Below are 12,367 nucleotides of genomic sequence, written 5' to 3'. Positions count from 1 at the left end.
AAAAAATAATAATATAAATGTATTAGTCCGGTGCACTAACAGGAAATATGATCATAATATGAGTAGTAATATCATGAAAATAATACTTATTTTGGAAATTAGGGTTATTATTATTTGATTTTTTTGCTGAATACCAATATTTTCTTCAAATTACCATATCATAAAGAAATTATTGAATATAGAAGCATCCATCAAATAAAATAATTTAATGATTTAGTAGCGCTACTGGTAATTATTTCAATAGTCATATTCCTCCACTATCTTAAATACAATGGCACAATCCATGGAAATCTAACCAGTGAGGGGAATTTTTTTGATAGCCCGATGTGATTATCTGAAATGTTTTAATTTGTTTTTTTTAATCCACAAAAAACCTGGAGTACTTTTTGTTGTGAAGTTAAGTATAACATTGAGGGCCTGAAGAGCACATTTAGAAGCTGAGGATTGTATCTGATAGATGAGCAAACAAATTTACATTATCCATTCAGTGCATTTTCCTTCTTGAAAATGTAACATTTGTGCCTTTCTCCCACAATGAGCAAAATCCGAAAAGGAGATTATGTGTCTAGATCAATTAAATCACAAGCAATGTGATCAACAACTTCCTAATGGTTTGTATTGTGTATGGTTGTGTCTTTATTTAACACATTAAAAGGAAAGTTGCAGCCTTTAGCAGAGATGCCTGCTGTTTTTATAGTTTTCATGAGCTCGTCTCCCGCCCGTTTTATTTGCTGAGGCTTTAGTATGAGAAATGTTCTTTTTTGATGTGTTTTTTAGCACCAATTACAATCACATGGCACAAAATACAGACAAAGCCAACAATTCCACTTAAAGAAAGCATTGTCGACAGTGCAAAGAAAAACAAATTCTACAGATCTTAGAGTGCGAGATGAAGGCTTTACACTTTGCACCAGTGATCTGATGCGGGATAGTAAGAGAGGATAGAGACAGAGAGCTAAAAACATCTCATTAAAAAAAAGTCCTGTTGTTCTTGTTTATCCCACATTGCTGTCTTTTCACATATTATCTCACTTATCATGTTTATTCAGACAAATTGTCTGAGTTTTTATTTTTTCTCTCTGTAAATTTACAAGATATTTCGATTTGTGTGCGCTCTCACTGCTTGGATTCTTATAAAACATGCGCCTAAACAAAAGCCCTCAATGATCCATTCATCTTAGATACCTGCTTCATCCACTGTGGCGTCATGTATTGCATGGAGTTGAGCCATTCTTAACCAGAGAAAAAGGCAGACTACTCTAAAGACCTGTTGCCAGTCTGTCACACCTCTCGGCAATTTCGCCTCATCGATTAACCTCATACGTCTTTGGATCTCGGATGGGAGCCAAAATGAGACAAGTCATGTATGCACAGAGGCGGTATGTGTACTCCACACGGAAGGAGTCTGCAATCAAATTTTTTCTCAAGAATGATAAATGCTGAAACTCCGATCTGCTGTAGAGAGAAAACTAGAATATGTTGTTTTTTTTCCCCAAATGAAGAAATTAAATTTTTTGCAAAATTTGGCCTAAATGTTTTTTGGCTTTATGAACCGGCTTTTCCCATGACTAACTGAGAGAAAATCAAATCTGGTTGAAAACTTTACTTCTGCTAAACTATTTCCATTTAATTCAAACCGCTTTCTTCTTTGGTTTCAAACAAGACAGAAAGTGAGGCCCTCAGATATGCCTAAGCTTGTTAAAAATAAAGTCTTTCCATTACAGTCTTTGATGATAATTACAGTCTGTCTCCCCGCTGCAGTGGAACAAAGACGTATTCCTCTTTGTCATCACTTGCCTCTCACCTGAGGTGTTTTTCTTTGCCATTACAGGAATGTGAGGAGGGCTACACGCGGACCAGCTCCGGCCTTTACCTGGGCACGTGCGAGAGGTGTGACTGCAATGGCCGCGCCAGCGGCTGCGACCCCGAGACCGGCAGATGTTTGGTAGGTTCAGTGCTGCTCTTTATCAATCGTTTGACGGCGTTGAAACTATTTGAACGTATTAGAGGAATGTGCTTGATGATGATTTCTTGGCAAATCCAAACGTGTGGAAACACGAGAACTGGATATCCAACTGTTCTGGGGGCCTCACTGCCTCTTTATATGTGTGTCTTTGTGTGTCTTTTGTGACCTGAAGCAATGCCTCCATAACACTGCTGGGGCAAGATGTGAGCGCTGTCAGGCAGGTTATTATGGAAACCCTTTGAGTGGTGGCACTCAGGCCTGTCAGCCCTGCCCTTGTCCTGGAACCAGCTCCAGTAACCAGTAAGTTTATGTGTCAAACCATTTTAAATCTGACTTAATATTTTATATCAGGTAAAACCAGTTGAAATATGTGATCCCTCTGGGTTTTTGTTTTTTTTGGCACAGATTCTCTTCAACCTGTCGTCTGGAGTCTGACGGTCAGCCAACCTGTGACAACTGTCCCCCTGGACACACTGGCCGACGCTGTGAAAGGTAGGTTGCTCTCCGTCTCTTCTTTCTGCCGTTCCTCTTCCTCTCTTGTCTTTCTCTCAGAGTCGTCTGGACACTGCTAGGTGTTTGGGGTCACCTGGCTGGCCGACAGCAAGGTTGGGAGGGGCTGGCTGTGGCACCCACTGGTTTCATTCACAAGACAGGAATATAAGCATGTGTGTGATTTGCATCCCTCTTGTTTTTTTTCCTCATGGCAGTTGTGGCTGAGTGGTGTTAGAGGAGGAATGGGAGATGCAACTCAGTGCCACTCAATCGCTAATACACCAGTGAAGTTTTGTACAATGCCCTGACTTATATAGTTATGCTGATGGATAAAACTGTTGTTGTGGTTGCGCTGATTTGCAAAAAGTAAGGTTGTTTCTGCCGTGCCGTGTGCTTTTGTTGTTGGATTAGGGGCCTTTGGTGGTATTGAGAATGTCATCACTCAGGTTTTATTGTTTGTTAGAGAAAGAAGAAAAAAGAAATAACGTGTCCCGAGAAAACCTCGTACTTTAGCTTTGGACCTTACTTTTGCTTTCTCCTGTTCTTTGCTTTGATCTCGACAGCTCTTTTCAAAGGTAGCTTCCTGCTTCAGCTTTGCACTTTGCTGGTAGTCGACATTAAAGGTGCGGGTTCACAGGTTTTTCTGTTTTTGCACAGAACAAAGGTATTTTCCGGGTCATAAATGTAGATCTGGCATTTATGAGGACTCCTGTCTGGCTGATGAATCTTTGTCACTCCGATGGCAAAGATGTGGAGGTGACTTGGGGATAAAAAGCCAACATTTACTTTACAATGACGTGAAATCTCTGCTTGTGTCCTGTTTTTGCTGTTTTGATGTTAAGAGAAGAGATGCCATCTGCAGACAGTTGTGGGGACCTCTTCCTGGACAAGCACAATGAGGGCTTCCTGCCTGTTGGATGCGGAGCTGAAGCAGTATTCAACTTCAGCTGGGAGAAAGACTTGTCACCTGATTCCAGTGGAGATGATGACGATGACGACGATGATGGTGACGATGACGATGGTGACCGTGAAAGTAGTGGCATTGAATACCCACTTACTACATTTGCAACAACTATCATCCCAACCAGGGGTTTATTGTCAACTGCATCTCACCGTCACACGACTCGCAGGACAGACGTGGTTTCGGTCACCCCCAACCGAGCGGTGACCAGACTCCCCCCACGCTTCACACCCAGCCCAGAGAGCAGGCACTCAAGCTTCCAGCAGTTGCTCCGGATCCATATGAACACCTTCAACCAACGTCTGAGCATGCTGGAAAGCAACACGCTGGACATGAAGGAGAGCCTGCGTAGCATGGAGAACCAGCAGACTGTGCTCAGCTCTCAGCTGAAGGAGCTGATCGCTCTGCAGTCAGCCGGAGAGAAGAGCAAGAAGGTGGGTGAGCTGGAGAAAAGCTACACCGATATGGAGGTCCGTCTGAGCAGACTGGAGGGACGGCTGGAGATACTGATTGATGGCTTTACGGCTCTGGCTCAGGAAATGAACAAGATGAAACGTGCAAGGCACATCTCGCGCTCAACCCACGAGCGGAGGGTCCTGCCTTCTCTCAGCACAGTTCTTGAAATCCCATCATACCCAACACCTCAACCTCCCGTTAGAGTTATACCTACTCAAACACCATTTATCAGCAGAGCGACGGTGCCCAAAAGCTTACCTACCCCAAGTCACTCTTCAAACAAACCCACAGCTTACCCGCAGAGAAAATCCCAAGCAGCAGCCGCCACTAAGGCCGTGAAAAGCACCACAAAGCTCCAATCCGTCACTAGGCCATCCAAAACTCAAGTTCCAACAAGATCAACAACAAAACTGAAGACCTCCCTGAGTAAACCCAGGGCTACTTCAAAGTCCTCTTCTCAGCCTGCAGTGAAGCCTCAAACGCGAAGGCCAGCGGGTCGGGGCTCTGCTGTGACAGCGAAACACACTTCACAGCCAAGGCAAACAAAACCAAAGAAAATTAAAGAAGAGGCGACCATCACAAAATTTCAACTGGAGCCACCATCACACAAATCGAAGCCTGCACGCACTCCTCACCTGCAAAAACAAGCAGACCAAGCCCGTAAAAAAGACTCCACAGCATCGACCAAAAATAATGGACGTGACCGTTCAGAAGCGTCTGTTCCGAAGAAAGCTCCGGACGGCGCCGGCTCTCCAGAAAGTAACTCCAAGAAGCCATCCAATTCACAAAAGGGTTCATCTGTCAACGTTGAGAAGAAATCTGAACGCAACTCGTATAAGCTGCTCTCTCACAAAACAAAAAACTCTGCCAGAAACACGCCCACAACCGCAAAGCCGACAAAGGTTATTACTGTGGCCAGGAAGGCCAAAACAACTAGTAAAAGGACAACGCCAGCTAAAATCAAGGCGGCGACACCAAAGAAGAAGTCTGGCACAACAGTGAAAAGGAAATCAACTCCCGCTCCAACCAAGACTACTACTGTGAAGAAACGAAATAAGAAAACGCAGCGCAAAAAGAAAACAAACTCTCAGTCTGCTGTTTTGGATTTGCTTAGGATCCTAAATGGAGATCATCAGTTTTCAAAGCAGAGGAAAAGTAGTGATGGATCTCTTCATGTTGTCTTGGGAAAGCTGGCCATTCCTATCAAAATCATCCCTGATAGCTAGGGATAACTGTATTGTTTTTTTATTTTATTTCATGTCTGATCTCGGTCGTCTGATATTTATGTTTGTTGCTATGATAACACTAATGGAATTTAATGAAGGCATTGATTTTACAGTGGGGTTTTTTTTTTTTTTCGAAGCGGTATCTCCCAAATGTGCATTGCCATGCTGATTCTGATACTAATGGCTTTGAAAGTATATTGTCTGACACAATACTGTATTGTCACAAACATTGCACATAATCCTGCTATGAAGACATAGGTTGGCATTAGCACCTGTTAAATGTATACTTTTGTCTGTTTTGTTACGGCCAGACTACCTCAGATTTGACCCCAAATGCTTTGTTTTGATCCTTTTAAAAAATCTCACATGAGTCATTCACATCATTATAATATTTTCAGTTTGTCGATGGTGTCCTGAAAAGTATTGTGTATGCTTAATGTGTTTTGTGCTGAATAAATTCTGGCCACAATAAGATGCATTATATTCAAGGTGCTGATGGTGGTTTCAGTTTAAGGCTAAAAGTTCAAACTGGAAATATATTATTTTCCTGCATTAACATTCAGACTGCCTTCTGTTATTCTCTTATGAACATTTTTTGAAATATTTTGAGGATAAATAACCGATGTAATGCGAACACACCGAGCAGTGTAACATTCTGCTCTGGTCCTTCATTATTCAGCAACACTACTTATTTTTGGTGCACATGGAGCTTTAACTGATCATTATTAACCAATGTCGTGCCTTGGTTGAGTGACAGCGTTGGTTCACTGCTTTGGTCCATATTGAAATAGCTTCCTGATCACTGTCATGAAATGCTCGTCATATTTTCATTGCAAAAGATGCTGCTGACTGGCCTCAGTGACTTCCTGAATTTTTATGCGATTCCTTCTTAGGTTGACTTTTGTGCCTTTCGAGGGAAAAATATTGATCTTTTTGTTAGAGTATATGGCATTTGGTGGGTGTGACGTAGACACAATAACATCATAATAGCCTTAACAATACCCTGACCTGCTCATCACTTTAGGATTTAAGTTTTCTGAAGGTTTGTTTCTATGAAAAAAGCCTTTCAAAACTCAATGGTCATTAGCTGTTGTTACCTTGTTAACACAAACATCAGGATGGTGCTTTATGTATGCAACGGTAGAAATTTTAGAAATATCATTGGGCATCAAAAATGCTCAAAGTATTTACCACACTCCTAGACTGCTATTATATTGATTATTATGTTATATGTAATAGCTTCATGGGAGCATGATTGTTTTATCCAAATAGGTCAGACGTGGGTATTTTGCAAAGACAAAGGCATGTGGATTATTGAATGTTGGTTACAAATGTCCACAATAACGTTCATTCTGGATGAATGCCGGTTTTCACACTATGCCAACATATATTTTGATGTATCTTGTAGCTCACCCATGAATTATCCACTTGTGTTCAATCTATAAACCAACTGCAAGGACTGATAAAACCCCCTTATGAGCTTCTGTACAACAGAGGAGATAGTTTGAAAAAGAGTTTCTCAAGGCGAGTTCATAGCATGGAAGTCCTCTGTGTTGGCTGTTGACCTGCGGACCTGCCAGAGGACAGGTGAGGTAAGACTGACAGCAGCTGTTATCTGGCAAATCTGCACATATTTGTGGTTGGATCAGCTTCCTCCGTTTGGTGGCAGTGGCTTTTATGCTTGAGTTAAGGGTGCACTTCTTTGCTCTGCTCCAAAATATTGTTTCGCCCTGTTTCAGCATTTCTTTTTCTGTCACTCATCAGACCTTGTCTGCCTTTTTCAAGCTTGTCGTCCCAAAAAAAACCCTTCTAGTTAAACTGTTTTGATTCTGGTGGTATGCTTGTTTCTGGTATTTTTCTCTTTTATACTCTGATGTATCTGTTTCTGTGAAAATGTTTTCCCAGTTTAAGCTATTCAAACTTACATGAGAGATGGAATCAACATCTGAGCCATGTTGAATGTTTTAGCAGGGACAGTGCTCCATCCATCTCCTGTGCGAGCAGGGTTTCATTACTTCCTTTGTTCACTGGAAAACCTGTTAGTATAAAATTCAAAGGCGGGGTGTCTGTGATCTTTGCTCATGTGGATTAAAGTCAAGTGCTTATTGCAGAAATGTACACTTACTGGATTGTTGAATCATTCAGTCCTTTGTTTGTAGTCGAATTCTGCCTCGGGTTCAGAAAACTCCCTGACGAACACGATCCATCAAATTTATCAATTCTTACAGACTCCCCCCGGCTTCCTGTTTCATTGTTTTTTTTTGCAAGAGTTGCATCCTTTATGACTGGAAATATTTAGTTTCATGCAATGTTTATTCTTTTTTTCTTTTTTTAGATGTGCCCCTGGATACACTGGCAATCCTTTACTTGGACAGGGATGCTCTGTTGGCAATGACATTAACGGTAAATTCTGCTCTCGAATCCCGGAAAACGAACAATACTGTTCCATCTTCCGTCCTTTTCTTCCTCCCAAGAGAAGGTCGAAAGATTTAAAATTCTGGGTTGTGGATTTCACAATGTAACACTGTCTTTCAATAGAGAGCTGGCAGATCAAATAACCGTTGTTTCTGCTGTTTTCTTGCAGGTAATTGCTATAATTGTAACCAAAGAGGAAGTGATGGATGCAATGGTGGTGCGTGCCACTGCAAGGTGATTAAACAAACAGGATTATGTTTACAGGTGCTAATTTTCACCTTCATGGGTTTTCATCACCTTCGTGCTTGTATCTCGTCCCGCTTTGTTACAGATGAACGTTGAAGGTCCATCTTGCTCCAGCTGTAAACCTGGAACCTTCCATCTCGACCCGAAAAACAAAGATGGCTGCCTGTCCTGTTTTTGCATGGGCGTCACTCAGCAGTGCTCCAGTTCTACTTACTATAGAGACCTGGTAAATATACTGAAGCTCCGGGACGACATCGTTCACGTCTTTGTGGATGTTTGCACCGTAAATGTAGTCATAGTGTTGGCACGAACAAGCAGCTTAGGGAATAACACTTTACTGCGACTTCGATTGTATCTATCAGTAAATGATTACTACTGCATCTGTTACTCTGTTAGAGAACTCTAAAGGCGTTTCTATGTATCCTGCTCACTGAGCTGTCTGTTGGCTTTAATGTTACCTAAAGCTGCTGTCTAAATGGTTATTATTCCACTAAATCCATACCTCATTTATATTTTTTCACTCATTAAAATATCTAGAAATTCTAAATTTAGCTGTTGCTTTAGGATATTTTAAGTTCTGTTTGTTGCTGCATTTTGAGTTAATCATTAATTCAAAAGAAGAATTTATTTCAGGAAATATTACATCACCTTTCATCAGATAACTCAATGACTAAATCAGTCATTAGAGTGAATGGGACAGTGCTGACAGCTCAGCTGATGTATCACAACAATAATAAAGGCTTAATTGTTCAAAAGTAACCAAACGTCTTTCAAAAAAGTTCCTGCCAAACTGTGTTACGATAAAATAAAATAAGAGATACTTATATATATCTACTCGGTAGTATTAATATTTTTAAAATATTCACAGTGCAAGAGTGCCATTTAATCGAATAGAATAGAATATCTTTATTGTCATTGTAACACAGGCAGGTAAGCGGTTTATTATTCAGTTCCTGCTGTTGAACAGACTCACAGCAGCGGGTATGATTGACCTGTGGTAGCGCTCCTTCCTGGAAGGTGGCTGCTGCAGTCTTCCACTGAAAGAGCTTGGTTAAAGCTCCCACGGTGTCGTGGCGGGGATGAGAGGTGTTGTCCATGATGGATTCCGGCCTTGCCAGGATCCTCCTTTCACCCGCTTCCGTGATGGTCAGCAGCGGAGTCTCTAGGACAGAACAATGGTCTTGAGGAACTGTTTGACTTGTACAGTCACCTCTGAGGGGAAAAATATGTACCGGTACTTTGATGTCAGATTATTTAGTTTATCTCCCCATGTGATAATTATAACCCAGAAAATGTATTTTAATTTCTTGTGACTTAAAGTCATTAATGTGTAGAGCGAGCCTCACAGAAGTAAATACTGTTGTATTAATATAATAATTTAACAGATGGTTTAATTATCAATCTTTTATTAAAATTGCTCTTTCATGAATCTAAATGTTCTCCTGTCCTGCAGGTGTCCTCAGTGTTTTCTCCAGGGAACTTTCAGGGATTTGCTCTGGTGAACCGTCAGCGCACCAATCGCATCTCCACCGGCTTCACTGTGGAGGTTTCCACTGAAGGCACTCAGCTTTCTTACAGCAACTTTGACTACCTGGGACAGGAGCCCCACTACTGGCAGCTCCCGGGGGTTTACCAAGATGACAAGGTGAGATATATACGAAGAAAATAAACACGCAAATGAGTGGAAGTCCCCCTCAGCACCGTGTACCAGTGGAATGACATAAAAAAAAAAGAAAACTTGTAGACCACTTGTATTCTGCTGTTTTTTTCATACTTTCACTCTTTTTTCCAATCTTTGTGCCATTTATTTGCCGTCATTGCTCCATTGGTTTCATCTTGTAAAGCTGTGTGTCATTTATTGGGTGAAAAAAAAGAAATTGCATTGATGTGATGGCCCCGAGGTTCACTTACATCATGCAGCTCTATTTCATGTTTGTCTCTCCCTTCATTCTCTATAGAAAGACTCTTCTTTGTCTCGTATGAAACGAGCAGAGCAGGTATAGTAATGTCAGCCAGCTGCTGTGTTGTGACAGACTGGTTTTTCATATTTAGTGGCATTGTTAAAGTTGTTTCAAGCAACTATAACATAATATTCATAACATACTGATTGCATACGTTATAATCACTGTGCAGCGCATGTAAATATGAACTGGATAACACATTGTGTTTTTTACCCATTAATACTGCTTGACTGATTGGAAGGGTGCATTTTCTTACTGCAGGGTATGCAGTTTGCACCTGAAGGTGCCTCCTGACCACTGACCATTTACATCGCTGTGCATATTCCACGCTGAAATTGCTTTCTGCTCCACCTCACATAAGCCATGTAAATGGATTGATCATTAATGGTCCATTAAAGAGCTTCATAAAGTTTAACTTTGCTCGAATAACACTGCCATAACACTGGCAAATACCCTTAGCTCAGTGACGAGGAAAGTGATCAAAGAGCTTGTTTTATCCACATCAATAGAGAGACTCGCACTTGCCAGAGGAGCAGCTGAGGAGAGACGCCTCCGTCTGGAACCAAATGGCCTCTGAACGTAAAGACTCCCACAAATCCAAAAGAGCTAGTCAGGTATTTGGCTTGACCTGCACTCTAGATTGTTCTAGTAAGACAAATACTCAAATCTTTAAAGGGACAGCGTACGGTCCACAATGCTTCTGTGATCACAAGAAAACACACAAGTTTGTCCACGGGTGTGGAAGTAGCTTCAGAGTAGTGGCTGGAGTCAGTCACCTTGGTTTGAAGTGTCATTTAAGCTGGAACTTTTGTCAGATAAATCTTGTGTTTGCCGTTCTTGTAATTCATATGCAAATACAAAGTCTTTATAGATTCTGGAGTGTAAATAGTTATTGTAGTGTTTTGTTGGTATGGCCCCACTGTGAGCCTTGGCATGTGTCGCACATTGATATTTTTAAATCTGTTGATGCAGTTGGCTTTCTCTGAATGACTTGAGTGCATGAGAACACAATGTTTGCACGGTTTATCGCGGCATCTTTGACTCAAAGGACACAGCATGATCACTTTCTCTGGGTGCTTTACATTTGTTGGGAAAAATCCTGAATCCCAGTTCAGTCACCTTGACTTTCCCTGTGGTTGCATGTCTTCTGTAACTCTGGTACCCCACTTCCCACCTCCGCAGGGTGACGTCAAACAGCTCGACGACGAGGTCTGGGCTCTTCTCTCTAACTTCTCCAACGGACGACCCGGTTCACCTCCGTTTTTTTCCTCCTCTAAATCCTCATCCTTTTCTTCCTCCTCATCCCGGGTCCCCACTTCCTCCTCCTCCTCCTCCTCTTCTTCTTCTTCCACTTCTTCTAAATGGTCCTTGCGAAACCTGAGCCCCCCTTCCCCCCCGTACGGTATCTCATCTTCAGTTAGACCAACGCGGCCTCAGCCCTATTCCCCAGGTCGCGTTCCTCACCTGCAGGTACACCCGAGATCACAGTCTGCCCGTGGTGTTATGCTGTGTCTGTAAGACTGTGCGTTTATTGCTTCGTATTAGTGACTTCTGTCTTTTCCTCTTTGTTGTCTGGTTCTGCCGTGGATCAAAAGAGCAAGAACACATTGAGCAAGACTGCCAGCGCTTCTGGCGGCAGCAGTCAGGTAGACAGTGGCATTATTTCATCATCATTTCACTGCATTTGATCATCAAGCCTGAAAGTCAATCAACAACCACGTCTTCCTTCGTTTGTCTGGGGCTGTTAATCTTTAGTCGAGGAAGCTGTGATCACAGTGAACTGATCAAAATAAGATAGAAGAAAACGCACGATACAGTCTGTTGCCAAGATTGCTTTACAGTTTCAGTTGGGTTTTTTGACAAATTGAGTCATTCCTACTGTCATTTGTTTAGTTGGGAAGAAAGTTTTATCATACTTTACAGCATTATAGTTCAGTGATTCAGTCATTCTATTTAATGAAACGTTTTGTGTTCTATCAAGAAACCTGTGGACTTTTTCACGAGGATACTTGTAAACTTAATTCTAAACTTAAAATGAGGACCGCAACCTCAACATGCCACATAACTTGTGGTGATATTTGTACTTCCTATTAAAATTGCTCTTTCACTTTCAACCAGTTTTAACCAAAAGCAACTGTGCTGCATTTTTTATTTTATTTTTTCAATCACATGCCGACCTGCAGTTTATTGTGCGGCTATGATTACAAACATTTTATTCAAACATTTTATTAATGTTGTGATACTGATATGTTTATGTTCTCTGGCAGTAGATCTTTTTTTTTTAAATAGTTTTGTTAATTTATTTTTGTTTGGTTTTTTATCTTCCCCTTTATTCCAATAAGTATGATTACCACACTGATGCTAGTGATCTTTATGATTTGCTCTCAGTGACTTAACGGCACAGAATTACAGTTTTTCTTCAAATGATCAGATTTTATTTGTTTTTCTAAAATAAGTTGCATTATTTTGATTGTGTGGGTGGTATTTTCCTTTGTCATGCCTAAAGTCCGCTCTGCTTGATGTCACTGTAATTCTCCACTTCAGAGTAACACAGGTTTTACATTGGCCTGTTATTACCCCGTTTTGAAACCAGCCTCTCGCTGGGGCACAACTTAACATGTCATTTTGGCATCATTGACAGCAG

General features: G+C 41.4%; 1 protein-coding gene across 1 annotated transcript in view; it reads left to right on the top strand.

Annotated features, from left to right (window-relative positions):
* Positions 1-12,367, top strand: part of hspg2 (heparan sulfate proteoglycan 2) — a 105,327-nt gene that overhangs the window by 57,868 nt on the left and 35,092 nt on the right. The window contains exons 27-36 of the mRNA XM_080470539.1: positions 1,832-1,945; positions 2,139-2,266; positions 2,372-2,458; positions 7,437-7,504; positions 7,686-7,750; positions 7,848-7,988; positions 9,216-9,407; positions 9,721-9,759; positions 10,906-11,193; positions 11,319-11,369. Of these exons, the coding sequence (XP_080326665.1) occupies positions 1,832-1,945; positions 2,139-2,266; positions 2,372-2,458; positions 7,437-7,504; positions 7,686-7,750; positions 7,848-7,988; positions 9,216-9,407; positions 9,721-9,759; positions 10,906-11,193; positions 11,319-11,369 (1,173 nt within the window). The remainder of the gene's footprint in view (positions 1-1,831; positions 1,946-2,138; positions 2,267-2,371; positions 2,459-7,436; positions 7,505-7,685; positions 7,751-7,847; positions 7,989-9,215; positions 9,408-9,720; positions 9,760-10,905; positions 11,194-11,318; positions 11,370-12,367) is intronic.

Source organism: Lipophrys pholis (assembly GCF_963383615.2).
Source record: "Lipophrys pholis genome assembly, chromosome: 8".
NCBI classification, from domain to species: Eukaryota; Metazoa; Chordata; class Actinopteri; order Blenniiformes; family Blenniidae; genus Lipophrys; species Lipophrys pholis.
This window is presented reverse-complemented; position numbering and strand designations above follow the sequence as displayed.